The 23,498-nt window shown below is 43.0% G+C and overlaps 1 protein-coding gene across 2 annotated transcripts; it reads left to right on the top strand.

The window, feature by feature from the left end:
* Positions 1-285: 285 nt before the first annotated feature.
* Positions 286-23,431, top strand: RNF10 (ring finger protein 10). 2 transcript variants are annotated; one of them, XM_065417856.1, is made up of 17 exons: positions 286-448; positions 8,648-8,850; positions 9,889-10,088; positions 11,513-11,603; positions 13,090-13,274; positions 13,355-13,491; positions 15,808-15,968; positions 16,670-16,804; positions 16,976-17,219; positions 17,492-17,625; positions 18,081-18,198; positions 18,595-18,696; positions 19,298-19,432; positions 20,219-20,319; positions 20,651-20,711; positions 20,850-21,008; positions 22,188-23,431. In XM_065417856.1, the coding sequence occupies exons 1-17, from the start codon at positions 286-288 to the stop codon at positions 22,262-22,264; spliced, it is 2,406 nt and encodes an 801-aa protein (XP_065273928.1). In that variant the 3' UTR covers positions 22,265-23,431. The 2 variants fall into 2 exon arrangements, with proteins under 2 accessions (XP_065273928.1, XP_065273929.1); XM_065417857.1 differs by having other exon boundaries at positions 16,979-17,219.
* Positions 23,432-23,498: the final 67 nt, after the last annotated feature.

Raw genomic sequence — 23,498 nt, forward strand, 5'->3', positions numbered from 1 at the left:
CCCCCACCGCAGCCAGTGCCGGGCCCCGCGGGGCTCCCCGTCCCGTTGCCACCCCGCCCCCCCGGAGCCCCGCAGGCCCGGCCCGGCCTCCCCCGGCTCTCTCTGTTTAAGTGGAGCAGCGAGAAGATGTCGCCATGAAGGAGGCCGAGTCAGCGCTGCGCCGCCCCTGTCGGTCCCCTTCGCGGGCCATGAGCCTGGGCCCCCGTCGCCTCCCCGAGCGCCCGTCCTACCCCCTAGCTCAGAGCCGCTGCCGTCCACTCACCAGCGCCGTCGGGGCGCCCGTTGATGCTGCAGAGCTCGCCCAGCGCGGCCCCCGCCTCAGCCTCCGACATGGACAAGAGCAGCCCCTGCGGCTCCGGGATCCCCGGCTCCTCGGCCGGCAGCAAAGGGCAGCAGACCCGCTCCGCCTCGGCCGGGCCGGCAGGGGGGGAATCTAAGCCCAAAGGCGGTAAGAGACGGGTCCGGGGGGAAGGGGCGCTGGGGTAATATCGTAGCTGAGTCTCCAGCCAGGGAGCTGGCAGGTGTTTCGCACTAAGAGGGACGGGGATGGGTCGGGTCTCCAGGCTGTGTAACAGTCGGAGTGCTCCAGGCGTCTGGGAAATGTTAACATCACCCACAGGAAGTCGGCGTGGGGCAGTGGTACTAAGTGTCCAAGGGGTTGGTCCGAAGCCCAGGTGGTATTGATCCACTGTTATTACCCTCTGACAGGATACAGGGATACTGTGAAATGAGTTGGCGAACGTGTTAGTTTCCAGCCCATAACATACTGGGTGTCTCTGGTAGTTTTGGAGAGGCCAAGAATTGTATGCCTGGCATGCATTGCCACTGTATTATCGAGTGGCGCTTGGAAACTTGACGACCATCCCTTCCTTGTAGGTGTTCTTTAGGTCAGCACTGAGACACACTTGAGGGAGGGGGGAGGATGTCTAAGGAAACTTTCTTGCTCACATCCATTTGTGCAGTACACGAATGGACCGTCACTTTGCCCATGCTATCGCTGGAGCCTCTGGTAAGCACTAAGCTCACTAGTGATGTTAAAAAACAAAGCAAATATTCTATCAGTTTCTGGCCTTCCTATATCCTGCTCAGTTTAACCTTTCAGCAGCACTATTACCTCCTGAGTAAGGATCATAGAAGCTCAGGGTTGGAAGGGCCCTCAGGAGGTATCTAGTCCAACCCCCTGCTCAAAGCAGGACCAATCCCCAGACAGATTTTTGCCCCAGATCCCTAAATGGCCCCCTCAAGGATTGAGCTTTCAACCCTGGGTTTAGCAGGCCAATGCTCAAACCACTGAGCTATCCCCTTTGTGTTAAGAGAGTGTGGTGTATGTCAAGGTGATGTGACCTGAAGTGGAACTCTGTCTTTTGAATGGTGGCTTCCTTCCTAGAATATCTAAGCAAATTACAACTTGACCCTCCTTGAGGCAGGGGCAATATCTTAACTACAGATGGAAAGGCTGGGGACTTGCCCAAAGTTAAATATTGGAAAGCTTTGTTCCAAGCTCTTCCAAAATCCAGGAATAATAAATCCTCATCCCTTGGTCTAATTACAAGATGAGTGGTGTCAAACTTGCTTGGTGGAGAGGGCTGAATTCCACTCATGTTTAATGGGACAGGGTATAAATCTAGAATTACATACATTACTCAGTCCACAACAGACTGCTTACTTTTGGTAGGAGGCTTATACTAGGATCAAAATTAGAAGTGGAAATTGAACATCTCGTTATCACTATTACCTATTCAGTACCACTTGGGAGAATATGCTTATCATTAGGACTATTATTATTTCCGCCCTTTAGTTTTTCTCCATTCTTTTTTGTTTCTCTCCCTCTTCCCTGTTTGTTTTCTGTCTTTCCCTCAGGTTCCCTTAACTGCAGCAACTCCTAGTTCTCTCTTCCAAGGGGGAACATTTCCACTCTTTTCCCCATTTTACTGCTCATCTTTTTACAAGTGAAGTAACCTTGTAACCGCTTTAGAGCCATTGTTTCAGGCTGCCTGCAGACTTTAAGACAACCCTTATTAGCTTAAACTTGGATCACATTTTTAAGGCTTTCTTTGCAACCATGAGTACTAAAAACTCTTAAAATGAATGTTTTCTGCATAGTTTGTCATGGAGGCCATAAAGATACATCAGGGAGGCTGGATCAGTCTTGCAGCTGTATGTTTGACACACTTGCACTCTAGTATTAAAGGGATCTTGTATGAACTATAGTAGTTAAATATAGCATTTCAGTTTAGACTCTTATTGCACATCGCTTCTCTCACTAATAGTTTATAAACTATCTTGTGTATCACTTATACCATTGCACTACATTATTTTAAGCTAAAAGTCTGATTTGTCAGAAGTGCTTAGCAGTAGCAGTTCCATCCCGAGGCAGTTGGAGTTCCTGGAGCTTGACACTCTTGACAGTTTGGTCCTAACTGTTTCTAAGTATTGAAATTTGCAACAATACTTGATATTGCTGGATCCTTTGACACAGAACTATGCACAATACAGTCTAACTGGAATGGTGCTGGGATGGCTTGTACTCAATTTCCTTCCTCTTGGGTGGTTTGATGTCTCAATTGTATTATAAAAAAGTGTGTTGGCATAATGGCAATGTATACCTTGGCGCGTTTACCAGTGAAATGAAATAAGCTTCAAAGAGTAGCCATAGGCAGTTGAAATAATGAAATAAGTGGCTCTAACTCTTGAGGTGTTAACTTCTCCCCAAGACTTCACTGCATATGTCAAATTGGAGGGCTGGCAATACGTGACATACTTGATCTGGATCTCTCACAGAAGCAACTGGAGTGTGTGACAAATTCTTTTTAGGCTGTACCATAACTGACATTATTAATTTTAACTTTAAACCTGTTTTTTAAAGATGTTTTGTCATTGTGAGTCTCATACATGGGTTCTTTTTTAAAAGAAAACCAAGTTCTACTAAGATCCCTTCATGAGTCAATAGCTGGGTTTGAAGCTGGGCCCTTTAGACTCCCTGCACAGACCTCTGCCACTTGAGATAAAGGAATAAATGTTATCCTCAGTGGGCCAGCTACTAGAAGGGAGGAAGGAGAGGATACTGAACAGTTCTGGGATTCTGGCCATGTAGGGGGAAGGGGAACAGGGTGGCTTATTAGGCAGAATAGCCAAGTACAGTACATACATTTTGGTACATTTATTCTGAAAGGCACTGTGGCTGAATGGATGAAATGTGGGTCTGTCATTGAAGAACTAGATTCCATTCTAGTTCTGCCAAAAATGCTCTTGTAAAACTCTTTTTATTTGTAAAATGGTGATACTTGCCTGCTTCCTATGGTAGGGATATGGTGCTTTGCTCAATGACAGTCCAGAGAAATATAAACAGCCATGGGTGGGAACTCATGGTTTTCTGATACCCTTTAGCCTAGAAAGGTGCACTGGTCAGGGAATCTGAAGTGAAAGTTTCTTGTTTCTCCCATCCCCCAGCAGAACATCCACCAACTTGGCAGTGCTGCAGAAGAGGGAGGCTAATGTAACTGAAATGCAGATCATATGTTAGAATCTGGGACTCTGGAGAGGACTGAGTGAAGAATTAAAAGTCATAGGCCTAGCTTTTACAAGAAGCAGTAAGGAAGCAACAGAGCCTCAAAGATTCCTGCTTCATATCAAAAGTATGAAATATAGGCCATATACTAATACAAAGAGAATATACCAAGGGCTGTTTTTATGTTTACATGTTTCACACTTAGCTTTCTAAGCTGTTTCCTAAATAACTGCAAAGTGGAAAAATTGGGGGCTGTACCTTTTTTGAGGTATAAAGGTTGCCTGAAAGGATTTCTTCATTAACATTCACTTTTTTCTTTTTCTTTCTTTAATGCTTGTAATTCAGGTGTAGGCTGGAATACTCAGACTGGAGAGCTAATGTCAGTTGTATTGCAAGAGCTGTAAACAGAGCGTTTTAATTGGATTGTTTTAAAAATTGTGTTAATGCCGGACTTAAAAGACTTAGTATTTATTTATTCAAAATGTTAACTTCTGAATCTTGTATAATGTCTGAATGTATATCCACTCAGGTACCATTCTAATGCCTCAAAGGTATTGATACAATAGAGTAATGATCAACTTGTTCTCTTGCTTGCTTTTGTATATAGCTCTAAGTCAGCAAATAGCTCTGAGATTCTCTCTGAAACTGGAGGGATACCAAGTAGGTGCATTTGAGAATTAAGTGATTTAGGAGCTTAGATCCCATTGACTTTCAGTGGAAATTAAGCTCTTAAGTCATCTAGGCACTTCTGAAAATGTCACTTGCTGTGAACAGTTGAGAAACTGGAATAGAGACTGGTGAAATAGAGTACTTTATCACAACTTCTGACTTGTGGATAAGGCACCTTGTGCTCCCGTTCAGGGTGCGCCTTGAAACAGTTTATAGAATTGCAATGTTCTAAATGTGAATTCAGCCTTCGAAAATTTAAACACAATGCTCCCTTGTCTGAGGGGCCCCTTCCTCTCGCAATTAAAGGTAAGAAAAAGTTGAAATAAGATAACTATTAGAAATGAGCCCTGCTTCATTAAAATGAGCTGGTTCTGGATTAACAGTTCTAGAGAAGATTAATGCTTTCAAGAGTATTCATCATTAGATTGGAACAAACAGCAGGGCCCCTGAAGTGAGGATGTTTGGCAACCAGTAGCGAAGGCCTGTTGCGAAATGATTGTATGTACATGCTTTAAAAACAACTTAAGTCATTAAAATCATTTTTTGGGAAGTGGAGGTAGGGACAGGAACTGAAAGCTTTTTCTAGGCCAAGGAATAAAATTCTGAATTAATTTTGGCCTAAATACAGAAGACAGCTGGATAAGTACCTTTGGTAGGAGAGGTCACCAGAGGCAGTTCATAGTAACCTGAAATCCATAACTGAGGCATATCAGAGAAGAAAGATGACAGTGGCCAGTAGAAGCTCTTTTTCTGACATGCTGCCTGCCAAAACAATCAGAAGGAAGAAAAGCCCTTTTCCTGTAGTTGTAGGGAAATAGGCAATCCTATCTAAGATGAGCTTTTGCAGCAAGACTAGACATTCATACTGTTTCTCTGGCTTTACATGTGACTCTTCTCTCATTTCAATCTTGTTTTACTACAACCCTGGAGGTTCTTAGACTTCTTGGGAATTTTCATGCAGACCATTCTGAAGAGGGGAAACTGCCTTCAACCAGTAAAGTTGTGAAGAAAAGGTGTCTGGAGTCTATACCACTCTGGATTCTTGGTCAAAAGGGACAGACTAGAGATTCTTTGACCATAAAGTGTGATGCAGTAAAGTCGTCATTATAATGATGAAAGGGAAACTCCTAAAAGCCATTGAGTCAGGTTGAAGGGTTGTAATGTGATAGGAATGTTCTGGTAAGAGTTGACTGACAATTTAATGTTCATAATGGCTGTAATTTTGTGTTAGCTGTACTAAGGTGGGAAATTTCCTTGCTGTCAACTGCAGGGGAAGATTGCCACACCTGACAAGAAGTAATCTGACCCAGTTTAAAAAGAGTGAGGCTATGCAGTTAGCTTGACCCCCTTGTTTGCAGATACATTTTTCTGTCCCCTTGTGCTTATGGGCTGGAAAAAAATCAAAGTTGCTGTGGCCCGGGAGGTCTGTCTGTCTAGAATATGCACTGTGATTGTAGATGTAAGAAGGCTGTTCAGTGATGGACTTCAGTTCTATTGGCTTTTCCATATAGACATTCTTAAAGTTAATTTATGAAAATGGCTAATCCAATAGCCATTCCTTGTTTTTGGAATGAATTTTAATTCTACCAGAGACGATAGCCTAGTCTCGGTGGTGTAAATTACAGCTTCTTCTCTACACTCAGTCTGTCCAAATCACCATAGTCCAGGCCTGGCTACACCCTGAATATTTAGCTGCAACTGGTGTGCTTCTCAAGATAAAACACTGCCCCTAAGGTGTCAGGCTGACTTGCAGTCTCTCCCATGTGCACTGTAACTGCTGCACAATTCAAAGACATGCTGTGATACCAATAGTAGGAACTGTTTGAGTTCTCAGTAATTCTGAATTTGGCTCTGCCATTAGGCCAAGTACATCACCACTTTTGCCAGTAAATAATGGCAGAGTGGTTGCATAATGCCTCTTGAAAGCTTCCCTGTCACTTCTTAACTAATGACTAATAAATCACTGCCCTTCTATTTCTCTATGTAATCTGAAAGGTGTTTGGCTTTAGTCTTAATTTTGAAGATCTTCTACTGCACGATTATCACTCTTTGGAAATCACAGGCACATCTAACAAGTAAAATTCAGAATTGCATGGGGTTTTAGCTGTGACTCCATGAAAGCTGAACTGATACAGTAGGCCTCTTAAACTAGTTTTTCCCCCACAACTCTAAAATGTGGTGGCCACACATTTCCATCTCTGTGCATTTCCTTTCTACTAAGAGGTGAAAGCTTTAATTGGTCTTAAGATACATTTGCGTTTTTTTAATGTATGTTGTATTTTTAAAAGCATCTGGATGCTCTGTCATGAAGAGGTATGCACAGCCCTTCTTACTGTTCCCTGAACACACTTTTTAGGGGGGTTCAGGAGGGAGAAATGAAATTTTTGTAGTGAAAAGTGTGGAGAATCAACATGAATGAGATCATTTGGTTACTATAAATGTGCAGTTGGGTTGCTCCTGATGCCTGTCGCTCAGGAGTAATAGTGGAAGATAGTTACCAAGGTTAGTGGAACAGTAATTAATATGATCTTAAAATAGGGAAGGAGGGAACCTGTCAGCTGTAAAAGACTTGTGCAGATGAAAAAGGGGCAGAAGCCTGCTACTTCCCAATATGTGGATCTAGATGCAACTGATGTTCTAGTGCTGCTATTGTGAGGCATTAGATTTGATAAGTCACAATGGACCTGATGCAATGCTAATAACTATTTCTGAGAGGGAAGGGTGTATTGGCATATCTGTGGGCTGAGGACATTGAAAATTAAGCTCTAATTTTATCCTACTGTTTCAGTAAACAAATGTATCTAGTGGCATTACCAGGTTAATACACAGGGAAATGGATTACCATGTTTGGACTCAACCTGACTTTACATTTAGGAACTTATTGGAACTTTAGAGGGAAGTGCTTTCTAATCTTATGGAAAGATCCTCTGTAATAGTTTAGGAAGCATTAGCAACTCTTCTACACATTTAGAATACCCAACTAACGTCTGACTGCTCTTCCATTCTTGTGAGCTTTAGAATTTAAAGCCACCACTTTGTGCTTGCTGCTAGTGCTTTCTGTGTTAAAATCCCAACAGTGTGCTCAGCACTCTCACCAGGCAAACAATCCCTGCCTCCAGGATTTGGGGATTTGCTGACTAAAACACGGATTAGATAAATGCACTGGGAGACCAAAGGTGGTAGTGGTATGTTGAGGTAAATGGGCATTGTGGAAGAAGTGGGTTTTTAAGAAGAGCCTGATGCATTGTACTGCCCTAAGCATAGGGCTTAGGATGAAAGAAGGCACGCAGGAGAAAAGGAAATAAAGATAATAGTGGTTAAAAAGAGACGTCCACATAATAGAGCAATGTGGGAGATCTAGAGACAGACAAATGCAGGCAGGGTGGTATCTTTACACATTCTACACATGAAAACTCATGTAATCCACTAAGGGCATGTCTACAATACAAAATTGTCAACTGAAGTTATGTCGGCATACAGCTGCTGCAGTAATTAAATCGCTTTGTGTGTCCACACTACGCTTCTTGTGTTGGCAGTGCAAGTCCTCACGAGGAGCCCTTGTACCAACTGTACTGTCAGTGCAGGGCATTGGGAGACTGCTTCTGAAAGCCAGTAACAGTTGATGTAAGCATCGCAGTGTCTATGCTGATGCTGTGTTGACCTAACTACGTTGACATTGATTCTACGCCTGTCATGGAGGTGGAGTTAAGTCAGCATAGCGGGGCAGTTACATTGACAGGAGCAAAATTTTAGTGTAGACACTTACATGTTTAGGTTGATGTAAGCTGCCTTGCATTGACCTAACTCTGTAGCAGAGATCAGGCCTATGTGTTCCCAGAATAAAGAACTAACTGATGGCTATTGAGTGTTTTGGAAAAACACCAGAAGCTAGAAAATTCAATCTTGATTACTCAGTGTAAAATTGTTCTAATTAAACACACCCTGCTAGTGGCTGTTCCTGGTTCTGGCCTGAAACTAGTTTATGTGAATGAATTGAGTGTAGTGTAATACTATCCTCAGTTCAGCTACATACCTGCCTTATGTCTCTGGTCCTTTGCTTGGTATAAGCTCTAAGTAGTGGTGGATTTTGGTGTAAGTTTCAGTAAATGCTGATTAAGGAGCTGATTCTGCATAGAAACTATCCATGGTAGGAAGAATCCAGACAATAGAAGCAACTTAGCTGCATTTTATTTCAAGGCAGCTAAGAAGTCTCTTCCTTTATTGGCTGCATAGGTTCCTGGATACTAATGTGCCTGAAAAGTACTTTGCTGTGGGTTTGGTGGTGTAGTTAGAGAAGCCTTGGAGCTCTGGATAAGAGTCAGTATTGTCTCGCTGTAGACAGGTATAAAAATGATCCAGGCCAAATGCAGTCCTGTCTTAAAGGCATGAATTACTTGACAGCCACTAGAAAAGCAGTGGAAGTATCTCGCTGAGCTTGTGAGTCTGACTTGTTTTCGTTTTTTTTTTCAGATGGAAAGAATGCAAGTGGATCCAAACAACGTTACAATCGTAAAAGAGAAACTTCATATTCAAAAAATGAGAACTTTTCCAGCCAGTCCCGTCGCTCCAATTCACAGAAAAGCAAAGCTTTTAACAAGATGCCCCCTCAGAGAGGGGGCACTGGGGGAAGTGGCAAACTTTTTAGCTCTTGTAATGGTGGAAGACGAGATGAGGTGAGAATTGTAATGCCATGTCTGCAAGGCCTCTTTTTATGGGCCGAGAGGATCACTCTGACTTGCTAGTTAGGTCTCCTGTGTTCCCTTTCTGGGCTAGGAAGGGCAAGAACCCTGAGGTGGTAACATCGCTGAGACGCCAGATTGAGTGAGATCAGAACAACTTTGCAACATCTCAGAAGAGGATGCTCTTTGGTCTGAGACTCCTTCAATAACAAGACCAGTGAAACTAACAGAAGTACAGTCTGAGGAATGGGTGTATAGATAGGCCACATACATATTGTGAAACACAGGTCCTTCATGAAAATTATCTTAGTAATACAGTTTTCAGTTCCTAAATCTGTGACATATTTATGTCCAACCACTTGTGTATTCTGAATCCCACATTATGAAATATTTAGCAAAGTAATCTGACTACGCCTCACTAGATCACATCAAGGCTAAAGGCAGATCAGAAATCCTTTCATGCTGATGTATACTATGGGTGGTCTGCCTCCCCCCACTTGGCATATATAACCATGTTACACCCATTTTTTTTAAATTAGCAATTTAATCTACAAATATCACGTATTCAGTTACTATATTTTCTGAGTTCTAATTAAGTCCATTTCAACTATATGGAAACTAATCTAAAATCATGAAATCTCTGGAATGATCCTAAAGCTTGCAATACTGGCTCTTTAAAGGGATATTGTCATTTTAAAAATAGCTTTTGTTACCCATGTCGCTAATCCTAAACAACTAATTTTAAAAATAAAGCTTTCACTTTCACTACATAGGTTGCTTTTACACTTCCATTTGTACAAATGGAAAAAGATTACTCAATCTTAACTTCCAAGTTCCTTTGCATTTCTAATGCTGCAGTATTAGATCTTCAGGCCTGGAGTGGGAGAAGGTGAGTAGGTAGGGGTAGTGCATTTCCCTGTATATCATTGAAGGGAATGGATCTGTGTTTGTGCTGATAGGTTGCAGTGTACCAGCTTCCAGAAAATTCTAACCAGATCTGTGTCTTTTGTTTGTGGGTTTTTTGTTTTTTAGGTAGCAGAGGTTCAACGGGCAGAGTTCAGCCCTGCCCAGTTCTCTGGTCCAAAGAAGATTAGTCTGAACCACTTATTGAACTTCACCTTTGAACCCCGTGGCCAAGCAGGTCACTTTGATGGGAATGGACACGGCAACTGGGGGAAAAGGAACAAATGGGGACACAAACCCTTCAACAAAGAGCTCTTCCTACAGGCCAAGTGAGTGGAAGATCAGCAGGGCTCCTAGACCTTCATATGAATGAGCTTTAAGGGAATGTGTATTCACTCTTTAGGTGACTGAGTCAGGGAATTATGTATTTAATTATACTGAATGTTTGTTGTGGTGGTGGTTCTTCCTCCTCCCCTCCCCCCCCCCTTGTATTGGTTACTGAAGTTCTGCTCCACTGGTTCTGGCTCCACAGTATTGGTGCAAGGGTTACCTTGTGTGTATACAGAAGGGTGAAATATGTTCTTTTCCTGATTTATAAAAGGAGATATTGGTATCTGAGAGAAAACAAAGGAAATGCAGTTAAAGGGACTGAGTGTGAAGGATGGAAAGGGTAACACACCCTTCTGCCCAAATACTCAAGCACCACCTGTAAAATTTAATATACCCTGTTGGGTCCGGGAAGACCTGTGGTCCCTTTAACACTTAAGTAGTTCATATTTCCTTTCTAACTCAAGTAATGCAGTGTAAACAAAACAAGAAGTGGGTTGTAGCCCACGAAAGCTTATGCTCTAATAAATTTGTTAGTCTCTAAGGTGCCACAAGTACTCCTGTTATTTTTGCGGATACAGACTAACACGGCTGCTACTCTAAAACAAACTCAATCCATCTTCGTACAATGAGATGTTAAAACTTGCTTCTTTTGGGATCAAAGCAAGTCTCAGTTTTTAAGTCCTCATGTGCAGAAGTCTTCGTTTTTAAACAGATACATTGTAATAGTTACTCTTTCTTTAAAGGTGACTTGAATAATTTTAACTTGTGTAGAAATATGTACTGAATGCATCAATAATCAAGGTAGTCAGTCAGTTTAGCAGATGAACTCTTCTTCTTTCCCCCCCCCCCCCAAGCTAATGTATTAATGGCTTTATCTCTAATTTGGGGCAGGTTCAACATTTTCTGTATCTGATCACCACCTTTAAGACCATGAAAAGTACTGCTAAAATTGCAGTCATTGGCATTTTTGTATACTATGGTAAAATGTGAATATACTTTATTTGTATAGAGACTTATTATAGCACTTGTCTGAATAGTATGTGATTTTCCTGCCTTGTGTTCTGCCTATTTCAATAGCTTCCTTTATAGAAAGCTGTTTCCTCTGCATAAGTTCCCTTTCGTTTAGTCTGTACTCAGACAAGAACTCCAGGCAGGATGGCCAAACTGCAGGGAGAAGAACTGTGTCCAAAGACGTTAGCCCTGTTAGGTTCACTAATGGTAACTGCTGGCCATGGTCAGCCTAGATGCCAAGTCTTTTCACATACCCAGCATGTGGCTGTGCTAGGCATTCTTGGGTACTGTCTTTAAAGACAGGATTGACTTGGTCTCTTGAGGATCTTAATGCAAAGGCCACTTCTGCTGTCACCTGGACAGTTGGAATAGGTGACTTATCAATTATGATGCCTTTGTGTCTTCCATCCAGCTGCCAGTTTGTGGTGTCTGAGGAACAGGACTACACAGTGAACTTTGCTGACCCAGATACCTTGGTCAACTGGGACTTTGTGGAGCAAGTGGTCAGTAGTGATGGGACGGGTTTTTAAAACTTATTTCTCTTCATCTACCTATCTAATATAAAAAAAAGTGCCTACCTGTTGCTCTAGTTGCATTTGACATAATGTGAATTTAGTTGCCATCAAGTCTCATTCCTTTCAGTATTGCATGAGTGACAAAAGAGAATCTGATAGGGAATTACTTTTGAAAGACTCTGTACGTGACAGGAGCTTAAGACTGCCAAAGACTATTATGAGGAAGAAGAGATCTTCCTCCATGCTTTTATAGATGGAAGTTGATTAGGAATATTAAGTGTGTTTCTAACACTTTTTCTCCCCCCCCCCCCCCCATTATTATGCAGAAATGTGGTCAGCCTTCTGACAAGGTCACAGGGATGGAGTTGATGGAAGTGTGCTGTGTAGAATGCTTTTACAGACTCTTATCCTATGCATGGGCAAACGTCTTTTGCCTCACCACAAAAATCTGTAGCTACTTGAAGCACCCCAGGATTCCAACCAGATCTAGAAAATAGCACTCTCTCTCGATACTCTTAGGGCTGGTCCACACTACCCGCCGAATTCGGCGGGTAGAGATCGATCTTCTGGGATCGATTTATCGCGTCTCATCTGGACGCGATAGATCGATCCCAGAAGCGCTCCCCCGTCGACTGCGGAACTCCTGCTCGCCGAGAGGAGGAAGCGCTGTCGACGGGGGAGCCTGCCTGCGCCGCGTGGACCCGAAGTAAGTAAATTTAGTTCGATCTAGGAAACGTCGACTTCAGCTACGCTATTCTCGTAGCTGAAGTTGCGTTTCCTATATCGATCCCCCGCCCCAGTGTGGACCTGCCCTTAGTCTATGATGCAGCGCATGCATTTGGGAGGGAGCATGTTTACTGTTATCCTGAGCTTGATGCTTCTTTGGAAACTCATGCATGTACACACTTCCCCCAATAGTCTTAAACAGACTACATATACATTACATAAGATGCATCTGTCTACTCTTCTAATATAATTTGTTTAGAAATTTAGGACCCATCGATTTTCTTTAATCGGGGAGATGCAGAGATGTTTAGTTGTGTAATTAGGTTGTAAAGTCAATAAGGTGACGCCAAGAAGTCCACTGCTGCCTGCAAGATTAATTGCTTTCAGAAGACCATGCTAGTAATCCTGGAGTTGGGGGTCAGTGAACACATGAAAAGGGAAACTAATCTATGATACCAAGCCTTGTACATTGAAGAGTCTGACAACAATACCCTGTAGATGGCTCTACCGACTACCCTATGCACATTTAGCAGGAACAATGTTTTTAAAACCATATGATCAATTTCTTGGTGACTGAAGGAATCTACCATCCCTGCTTTCTTGGAAAGGTTCCAGTCTGTCTTGTCTCTTTCTCTAGAGGGCAAAAATATTTGGCCGACTTTGCAACAAGTTCCTGAACAGATATCTCAATTTATAATCTCTAGCTTTAGTAACTTATTTGTGTTATGCTTCTCTTATGGCCATCCAGCGAATTTGTAGCCATGAAGTGCCCTCCTGCCCAATATGCCTGTATCCACCTACTGCAGCCAAGATCACCCGTTGTGGGCATATCTTCTGCTGGGCATGCATTCTGCACTATCTCTCCCTGAGTGAGAAAACCTGGAGCAAATGTCCCATCTGTTATGGGTCTATTCACAAGAAGGATCTCAAGAGGTAAGACTTGCAGGCAATTCAAATCCCTTCATCTTTCTGTAAAGTTAATTCTTGCTACTTACGCTATTCCTGTGTTGCAGTGTTGTTGCTATGGAAACACGCCAGTATGCAATTGGTGACACCATTACAATGCAGCTAATGAGAAGGGAGAAAAGTGTTTTGGTAGCATTGCCCAAATCCAAGTGGATGAATGTAGAGCACCCCATTCATCTTGGAGGTGAGTACTCGTGAAGACTCTCCTGGAACGTTGGCTGCATGTATGACTAAAACTTGGATGTGGAAGCTGGTTGCTATGGGGAAACCTCACTCTAGGTGCATTTATATTGGGCCGATTACAAGACATTGCTTTCAAATACTGATCAAGTTAACTACCACCTCTTAAATGACTAACATGCAGTGTCCTACTCCATAACTCCCTTCCATAAGCTTGCATCATACATACTTCTCTAGTTTCTGTGCTGCAAGGCCCTGCCATCCCAGAATAATTTACAGAACAAGCCAACGTTCAGTAATTCATAACTATTAGTGTATCACTGCAGAGCTCACTTCCTTTTGTTGGTCTCCATCTTTGTTCCCCATGTGTGTGTTTGTTCTCCCCTTTCCTCCAGCCCTTGGCTCAGCAGCAGAGTGAATTATTTTAGATTTGACTTATTCTGTAGTTCAGGGGTAGGCAACCTATGGCACACGTGCCGAAGGCGGCACGCGAGCTGATTTTCAGCGGCACTCACACTGCCCAGGTCCTGGCCACTGGTCAGGGGGGCTCTGCATTTTAATTTAACTTTAAATGAAGCTTCTTAAACATTTTAAAAACCTTATTTACTTTACGTACAACAATAGTTTAGTTATATATTATAGACTTGGAGAACTTCTAAAAAACGTTAAAATGTATTACTGGCACGCGAAACCTTAATTTCGAGTGAATAAATGAAGACTCGGCACACCACTTCTTCTGAAAGGTTGCCGACCCCTGCTGTAGTTTATGCTAGATAATTTCAGAGATGCTGTGTGTAGCAACAGCATATGCATGCTTCTACCAGTGGAATCTCCTAGTGGGGAAAATGGGGAAACTATTACCTATCTGGGGCTTGATCATAAAATATTAGGGTTGGAAGGGACCTCAGGAGGTCATCTAGTCCAACCCCCTGCTCAAAGCAGGACCAATCCCCAGACAGATTTTTTGCCCCAGATCCCTAACTGGCCCCCTCAAGGATTGAACTCACAACCCTGGGTTTAGCAGGCCAATGCTCAAACCAGTGAGCTATCCCTCCCCTCCCTGAGCTGTTCCATATACCTCATAATTTTTGTCTTCCCTTCTCTGTAACTTTTCCAATTCGTAGTTATTTAGACAGTGTCATAACCTAATTTTGGCAATTAAATGTATCCCATCATACCATCCCCTCCATACATTTAAAGCACTCTTGTATCATTGTCGTATCCATCTTGTGTGACTGGTGACAAGGTTCTTCATATTATCACTGCTGCTTTATGGGTTATTTTCACCTGTGGTCTTTCAACCAATCCTATAAGGGAGGAAATAGTTTAAACTTAGCTCTAAAGGTCAGTGTCTCCCAATCTAGGATCCTGGAGCATAGAACTCCTTTCAGATGTTTGCCTTGGATATTTAGAAAGTTAAGATTGAGTGTGCATCAGTAACTTTGGGTAAAAAACAAAACATACAGCACTACAGGATATTGTAAGTCTTGGTGTCAGGATAACTGCAAACGCAGAAAATTTCAGCATTAAGCTTGCACTTAAAAGAAATCCAAATATGGCAAGATATGCAAAATGCACAGACAAGATTCTCTCTTCCTCCTCCCCCCCCCCCCGCCTTAATTTTGCCCTGTAATGACACTATGAAATTGGGGTGAGGATTGGATTTGGAGGAATGAAGATATCTACTGTCCTTCTAAAAGTTTGTTTCTAATCTGGGATTTCAAACACTGAAATTGCTTTTATTAACTTGGGGCAGAGAGCAAAAGGAATGTTTTTGTCACTGTTTAAACTTTTAGTTTAATACCAAACTGAGATTGAGTTCCCCACCCTCAGAATGAGAGCCAGCATCCTCTGAGGTCCTCCATCAAAATGAGGGAAGACCAGACTTGCCATTCCTGATGCTGCTAGAGGGTTAAGGCAGGAAATACCTTCTAGGCACTGCTTATTTCATAGAGACCAAAGCCCATTTTTAAAAAAAACAAAAAACAAAAAAAACCACACCCTTTTGTGGGTTCTTTAAATGTGCAGAGTGTTTGTTTGAGACCAAGGCACTAAAACAAATATCTAGTGCAGAAATTCTTGTTGAATGTTTCTGGAGACTTAACTTCATAACTTGCTATTGGGATTTATGATAAACTGATCTATCATAGTAACTTCTCGTCAACAACATTGCTTATGTGCAGATCTAGTCTTCCTAGTAGATTTGCCCACAATGAGAGAGTAGATGAGATTTTAATAGGAATGGCAGAGTTGAAATTGGAGCTTGCTGCACATTGGGTGTCTACAAAGGATGTCTTATTGATATTCTTTCCCTGACCAGATGAGCAGCACAGCCAATTCTCTAAGCTGCTGCTCGCATCCAGGGAGCAGGTGCTGCAGTGGGTGATCTTGGAAGAGAAAACCGCATTACTACGACAGTACGAGGAGGAAAAGAACACCCCTGAAGCTTGCTTTATTGAGGCAGCTATCCAGGAACTGAAGGTGAGGACCCCCAGTTGTGGTGGATGTTAATGGTTACTTGATGCTGATAACATTTTTAATGGAGGCCAAGTATCCACAGTGGGTTTGGTTTGGGGGTGGTGGGGGGGAGTGAGATGAGAATCCTTTAAGTATCTCAATATAGAGATTATTTTTGGAAATGTGTGATGATTCAGTATCTGCAGTAGTAATGAAAGAAAATAGTTTAAAATCTCAAATATTCTTCCTTTGGGGCACAGAATACTGGCAAGGTAGCTTGATATTAAGGACAGCACCTGATCAAAAGCAGCAATATAAACACTGAAAGGGAATAAGAACTACATGCACCCCAATCACTGACTGAACTCTGGCACCTGGAATGCCACCAACCTCTGAATAGTGTCTGAACTGCAGAGGTAGTTGTGGAAGCTTACTGTTGGTGAAGCCAGGCTCTCCTTGTGTCAGGAATAGCTAATTCTTGGGATAATGATTCTTTAACCAAACCTGCAGGCAGTTGCTTGTTTCAAAGCCAGTATGTGGCAGATAGCCTGCAGAGGTCATTTCTAAGTAAGCTGGTGTCTCCCTCTATTTTAGAAGTGGCCACTGGGTGAGGGAGAATCTTGATCTGTGGCAGTCTGAGACACGAAGGGAGGAAATACTGACGTTTATCGTCTGTCTCCTGGAAAAAATAAACTGAAATGTGTTCTTTTTGGGGTGGCCTGTAGCATCGAGAGAGGACTCTAACTTCATTGGACCAGAGTAGTGATAGCGACGTCGCAGGAGCCACAGCAGCTGTAGAAGAATTGGTCCTGATGGAACCTTCTGTGGCCAGGGAGCCTGCAGCTTCCCAGGAGAAAAAGGTGGGTTTTTTGGTCCCCTCTTTCTCCCCCAGGACCAGCACAGTTAGGATCTAACTCCACCTCCTCACTCTAGTGTAAGGTGAGCAGGCACTGAGGATATCTACCCTTCTCAGAGCATTTGTGTACCAGAGATTATAGTTGGATACTGACTCTACACTGTTTGTTCTATAGCAGTGTGTTCTGGAATATCTTTCTGCATTTGATGAAGAGATGGTGGAAGCCCGCTCCAATTCTAGAAGCTCCTTTCCTCTTCCCCTGGAAGTAGAAGAGGAGGTAGCTGAGGTGGACACTGAGGCAGTACCAGATGTGAATGCTACAAAAGAAACGAATCCATCAGAAAGTAACTACCAGGAATCTAAAGTTACAGCCAACAGTGGACGTTTGAGCAACTCTCCTTTTTACTATTTCTATCAAGGTTAGTGGAATGGAGTCTGTTTCTGGAGGGGAGAGGTAAATGTTCCCCCCCAACCCCCCCCCCCCCAGAAAAAAAAAAGTGCCCCGGAGGAGGCATTTGTAGCGTGTTAATTAACTCCTATGAAACAAACTTCTTCACAGAGTCTAAACTTTCTTACCATTAATGTTTGACACTTTGTGGGGAGGGGGATGGCTTTGAGAAATCAGTAGTTCCAGGGGAGTTAAGGGTGAGTGGGAAGTAGAGAAGTGACAAGTGAATTTCTTCCCTTGTAGCGGAGGATGGACAGTGTATGTATCTTCACCCTGTGAATGTTCGCTGTCTTGTTCGTGAGTATGGCAGCCTGGAGAACAGTCCAGAGAAGCTCACTGCAGCTGTGGTGGAGATAACTGGCTACTCTATGACAGAGGTAATTGCTGTAGCTTTCCCTTGTGTTATCAATCGTGGCCTTTTTCTTAGGGAGGGCAGTTGAGAGCTGATGGTGGGTAAGATACTACTAGGAAAAGGTAACTTACAGTGGTTGTCAAGCACTTTCCAATACTTGCTGAAACACACTTTTTTTCCAGGCTGGGGGTAGGGTTGGGATCCACTTCAGGCACCTTTGGAAGCAGCAATGTCTAATATAGATTCCCCTGAATGACTGGCTTCGTTGGTGTTGCTTCTGTTTCCTCTTCCTGAGAACAGATGAATGGGGAGTACTTGGCATAACCGTTTCCAAGACAGGTTCCTAGAATTTCAAGTGTTTAGTGGGTGAGAGTAATGTCACCTCCTAAAAAGCAGGTGACATAGATGGTTGCGAAGGGAGAGACTTGCGGGTTCTGCTACAACGAGATATCATATATTCTCCCCCCCCCCCCTTTTCAGGATATGCGACAGCGCCATCGTTACCTATGTCACTTGCCTCTCACCTGCGAGTTCAGCATCTGTGAACTGGCTCTGAAGCCACCTGTCATATCAAAGGAGACCCTAGAGACATTTTCTGGTTGGTACTTTCGTTCCTTTTCCCAGCCTGTCCTGTAACCATAAAGAGTTTGGAAGAAGGGATGTCTATTTCTGTGGCTGGGAGGGCAAATGAATAACAGGAATGTAAAAGGCTGGCTTGCTGCTCAGTCACACTAGTTCATTATGATCCTAGCTAGAATTAGGAATTGCCCTGTTCAGGTTAAGGAACTCCTCTGACTTGTCTGCAACAGGTGAGGTTTTTATTTGTGTGGATTAGACAAACAGTTTGGGAGAGAAGAGTATGGATTAGGGTGGGACACTGCACTAACTGCTTATGGATAAGTTAATGATCATCTAGTAATAGTGTCTCCAAAACTGGAAAAAGCTTTACCAAGTATTGGCTTTTACCTGGCTTCCTATGATTTGTGACACTTAGATGACATTGAAAAGAGGAAACGCCTGCGGCAGAAAAAAGCTCGTGATGAGCGGCGTTGGGAACGCAGAATTGAGATGGAGGAGAATAAGAAGCAGGGCAAGTGTAAGTCTCACTTAACCACAACTGGTGGGTTTCTATGTCTCCAAATCCTGGGAAGATGTGAGGTTTGCAGATGAGGGGCTAATACATTGGGGTGAAGGTTGGGGGGCCTGCCATGATTAATAGGTATTCACTTGTAACCTTGCCATAAACTGGGTTTGCTGTAGCACTCTAGCACCCTTTCCTTATATGGTGAGATCATAAGTTGCACTAGCTGGGTCAAATAAGTGTTTAACAGAAACGACACAACTAACATACTTCTGAACCATGCCCAACACATTGAAGCTGAAGAATGTGGTGTGGGGCTTGCAATGGAAAGGATATACTGTATTCATGTAACTCCCAGGATTCTGTCTCTAAATCCAAACTAATCCCTTCAACTGGAAAGGTGAAGGAGGAACAAACATCTGCATAGGGATTACCTCTACTCAGCAGCAAGGCTTCTATTTGGTTGTTTTTTCTCCAGGTGGCAGTATTGTTCCTTTCCCTTCAAGGAAGAGACCACTCCCAAAGCCCCTGAAACAACTTGACACTTGCACATCTGTGACCCATTACTCCATATTAAGCAATGTTCTTATTAAAAACTTTTTCTGGCTTTCTCTAGATCCCGAGGTCCACATTGCTTTAGAGAACCTGCAGCAGTTTCCTGCCTTCAGTGCTTGCTCAGGAGAACTCATCAGCAGTGATGACCAGAGCTCCTCTTTGTCCCTTCTTGGCAGAAGCTCTGTCTCTCTCACAGGTGAGCAGCTGGAAGAATGCATAGATGGATTGATGCAGTCCCTCCCTCAGGTTTTCTGACTCAGAACACCAAGCTAGACTTTCATTGCTGGCCACAGAACCTTTGGGTATTAGTGGTGAAATCCAAAAGTTCAACACCCAGAAATAGGACTAAAGTATAGATCTCCATAAGTGTTGTTGCCTATCTTCCACTATGTCTTGTCTATATCCTGGGTCTGAGCATTGCACTGCAGCCACCACTTACAAGAAGCCTCGTATTGTAGGAAAAGGAATAGCTACTTCCAAGAAACTAGACCCCCCCACACCCAAAGGGAGCTGGGATGGTTTGTAAGTAACTGTAAGTAACTGTACAATTCTACCTTGGGTGAACCACCATTTATTTTTCTTTTGTGTATGTAACCTGAAACATGCTACCCTTAGCACTGAATATAGGATATGTTTTCCTGTGTTTAGTCCCGAGAAGGATCAAGTCAGTGACTCCACCACCTTAGGTGTATCTCATTTTGGGGTCTCCTTTCCAGCCTTCAGAGACAGTTCTTGGTCACTTGCTCTCTAGTAAAAGTGTCCCTGTATAAAAACATCTTGGGACAATCTGTATAAGAGGCTAAATAGCAGAGGGGGAAACTGAAATATTGACAAGATATGTTGAGATGAAAGCTGAAAATTATGGGCTATAATGCATTGTTTGACTTGGCTGCACCAGCTTCTTTCTCCTCCGTTGCACAAATGTGGGATTTTGCTCATGTAATTAGCTTTCCTGTTAACTGACTGAATCTTGTCTCTGCAGAGTCTGTCTCAACTCCATTGGCAACTGCTGCCAGCCTGGCTAGCCCACCACTCTGTATCGGAAGCCTGGAAGAAGAGTCTCCCTTACCCTCCTTTGCCCAGGTAAATCCTCTTCCCTTAAAGTTACATATGGAACAGAACACCCAGCTGACTATCCTACTTGCTGTTTCCTCACTGGTCTGAAGTTTAAGACCTCCAAGCACGGTCCTAGTGGCTGCTAAGATGGGATGGTCCCTCCGCTCTTCAGTTTATCAGTGATAATGTTTGGCAAAAGACCCATAATACTGGGCAAAGTCCTGTTTTCTGGCTTGAAAGTTGTATTGTACAAAAGGCCTGGATTTCCTTACAACTTCTGGGGGTGTGGGAGGGGATGCTGACAGATAGGTCTTGGTCTGCTTTCTTATGCACACTTTTTCCCCCCCTCCCTTGGTAGATGTTGAGAGTTGGAAAAGCAAAGCCAGAAATGTGGCCCAAAGCTGCCTCAAACACAAGAGGTAAGGAAACCCTACCTCCAGTGATTATCTTGCATAATTTCAGGTGTAATGGCTAATGAATAAAAGCACTCTTGTACAACCTCTGCAACACTACTCTTCCATCATCGGTGGCCTTTCTAGAAATCTCCTTTCTTCCAGATCAGAATACCCTGGCACCTCCTGTTCCAGTGGATAGTGATGGAGAGAGTGACAACTCTGACCGTATGCCTGTGCCCAGCTTCCAGAATTCCTTTAGCCAAGCTATTGAGGCAGCCTTCCTGAAGTTGGACAAGCCGTCCACATCTGACCCCCTCTCTGGTAAGAACAAAGCAGTCTGTCACCTAAAAAGTCTAACATGCAGAGCTCCCTGACACTGGGAGTCCTCCCTCCCAGTGTACAGGGGCCAGGCAAGTTTCCCCCAGTGCTGGCACTGCATAAGGCTTATGAGGTCCTGCCCAAGTCCTGGTGTAGTGGTATGTTGGGGATGGAACTGTAACCTACAATACTAGAACCATTCTGAACAGTTCTAGGTTGTGGAGCTGCTCAGATGCAGCCTTATCACAGAGCTGCTCTAAGTTACAGTGGGAGTTGCACCAGCCTCCCAGAATTGTATAGGCACAGAGGTGGCTTAAAACCACCTTTGCCCCATTTCTCCCTGGACTGCACCTGAGTTGGACCTCCGAGGCACAGCACACAATTGTCTCTTGGGTATTCATCATGCACCAGCTTCTGCTGGCTTCTCCCTATGTGCAAGGATTGGTGTTATGTGGTAAGGTGGGCCTAGCTCACCCCAAAGTGTGTGTTGTGCCTCTGGCATGCCAGTGATGAATTCTGCAGCCAATTGTAGTCATATAGAAGTTTCAAACTAATTTGTATCTAGACACTTTCATTTAAATGAATGGGCATCAATTGATACACTAGTCCTTGTTCTTATGCTCAGTTTCATGCTTCCATGAAAGTTGCAGTTTATTGTGGACTCCATATTGATGACCACTGTTGTAGAACTGTTTCTGGCAGTGGGAAGGAGATGTACTTTTTTTTTCTAACCTTTTTATGAATGGGGTTGAAGTGACCCCTTCTTTAGAGGTGAGCTAATCTATCACTTGCTACCCAATATCTGCCTGCATCCAGCAGTGTGATGGAGAAGTATGTTCGTTCAGAGCTACTAAAATAACAGCAATAAGAGCAGCTTATACTGCTTGACTATTTCAAACTCGAGACCCAGAAAATAACCCATCAGATTGCATGTATTTCACCTTTGGACAGCTTCCTCTGTAGCCACCATAAGGGCTAGTACTGTAGTTTTAAAAAGTCCTAAAATTCTATAGCGTTGTGTGGCAAAAATTCCACAGCAATAGAAAACAAGGTCCTAGGTACCTCCATTGAAACTAACCCTCCTCCCCAACCTATTAACCATTAAATGGGAAGATCACTGTAGCTGAGGAGAAATATGGCTGTCAAAGCCAAAAAATTTTTTATAAATCTTTTTCTTTACAGAGGAAAAGGGAGGCAAGAAAAGAAAGAAACAGAAGCAGAAGCTGCTATTTAGCACCTCAGTTGTCCACACAAAGTGATGCTGCTGTCCAAGAAAGTTCTGTCTCCTGGTTTTCATTTGCTTTTTGTTTTGCTGCTATAGTTTAAGTATTTAAGCTTGAACAGACTAAATCCATGTTTCTAGGCCTTGAGGGGGGGAAAACCATAGATATCTTTTCTTTTCTTTTTTTTTTTTCTTTTTTTTCCCCTAGCACCTTCAATTGGTTTATACAAAATCAAAGTATTAAGAGAAACTGGAACCTGGCAACCTTTAGCCAAGGTTTCCAGTCTGTGCCAAGTCAGCTCTTTTGGCCCATCAGCAGTTTGAATGTGTTTTACTGCCAGTTTTTTCCAATGTGGTGTCATGTCATTCAAAAGGCAGAGACGCTCTACTCTCCCTATGAGTGTGTATCGTGAGGAAACCATACATGAGATCTGGCAGTAGGTGCAATTAGCTGTAAAGCAAAATCCTTTTTCTTAGCAAGTGCAGTTGCCTCCCACTGGAAACAGGCAATACTGAAGAGGTTCTTGTTTCTAGATCATAGTAGGAAGGAGGGTTCTTACTTTTTAAAATGACAGGAGTAGCCGTTACTAACACGTTCTGGTGCCTAAGGATTAGATCTAGAGTGGGAATAAAGTAGATCCTCATTACCAAACTCAAATTACAATACATACAGGACTCTCTGCATTTCAGAATGAATGTCAGGGAATGACTTTGTTATAGTACAAAGCAGCTATGTTACTATGTTAACATGGATGTAGTAATAAGACTGATATTTTAGCCAGCATAGGTTACAAAGAGAATTTCTTTGCCTCCATGCTTTGGAGCAAACATTCCACCCTAGAGTCTTTAACTATGCTGGGTGGGTTTTTTGAGATCAGATGAATAAGTGATATCTAAAATCTGCAGAATTAACCCCACAGCAAGGAGCCAGGCTGTCCTGTCCTGGGGGGAACAGGGGCCTTGTTCTGCTTTGTGCAGGGATGCAAGTTGGATTGTACTAGGCTCATCTTACTATAAACCTTTTTCTCCCCTCCCCACCCACACTTTTTTTTTTTTTATTGGAGCGGTCTCATTCTGCACTGTCTGTGGTTTAATTTGAAGCTAATGCAGTAATTGGTGTGGATTTTCATTAAATAAAATGAACAGTAGGTGTAATGTACCAGCAAAGGCAAACAGTTGCAATAAATCATATGCACAATTGGAATTATAGTGCTGGGGAGGGGCAGGAGTCCTTCCTCTGCTGTACTCTACCTCATTTGTTAAGGCTTGAT

The sequence above is a fragment of the Emys orbicularis genome, chromosome 16 (genome assembly GCF_028017835.1).
Source record: "Emys orbicularis isolate rEmyOrb1 chromosome 16, rEmyOrb1.hap1, whole genome shotgun sequence".
Lineage (NCBI taxonomy): Eukaryota > Metazoa > Chordata > Testudines > Emydidae > Emys > Emys orbicularis.

Bases quoted from the DNA above. Each gene is read 5' to 3' on its own strand.
- RNF10 (XM_065417856.1), top strand. From the start codon at position 286: ATGCTGCAGAGCTCGCCCAGCGCGGCCCCCGCCTCAGCCTCCGACATG. The intron at 8,851-9,888 runs GTGAGAATTGTA...TTTGTTTTTTAG, and splicing joins ATGGTGGAAGACGAGATGAG to GTAGCAGAGGTTCAACGGGC. The intron at 13,275-13,354 runs GTAAGACTTGCA...CCTGTGTTGCAG, and splicing joins CACAAGAAGGATCTCAAGAG to TGTTGTTGCTATGGAAACAC.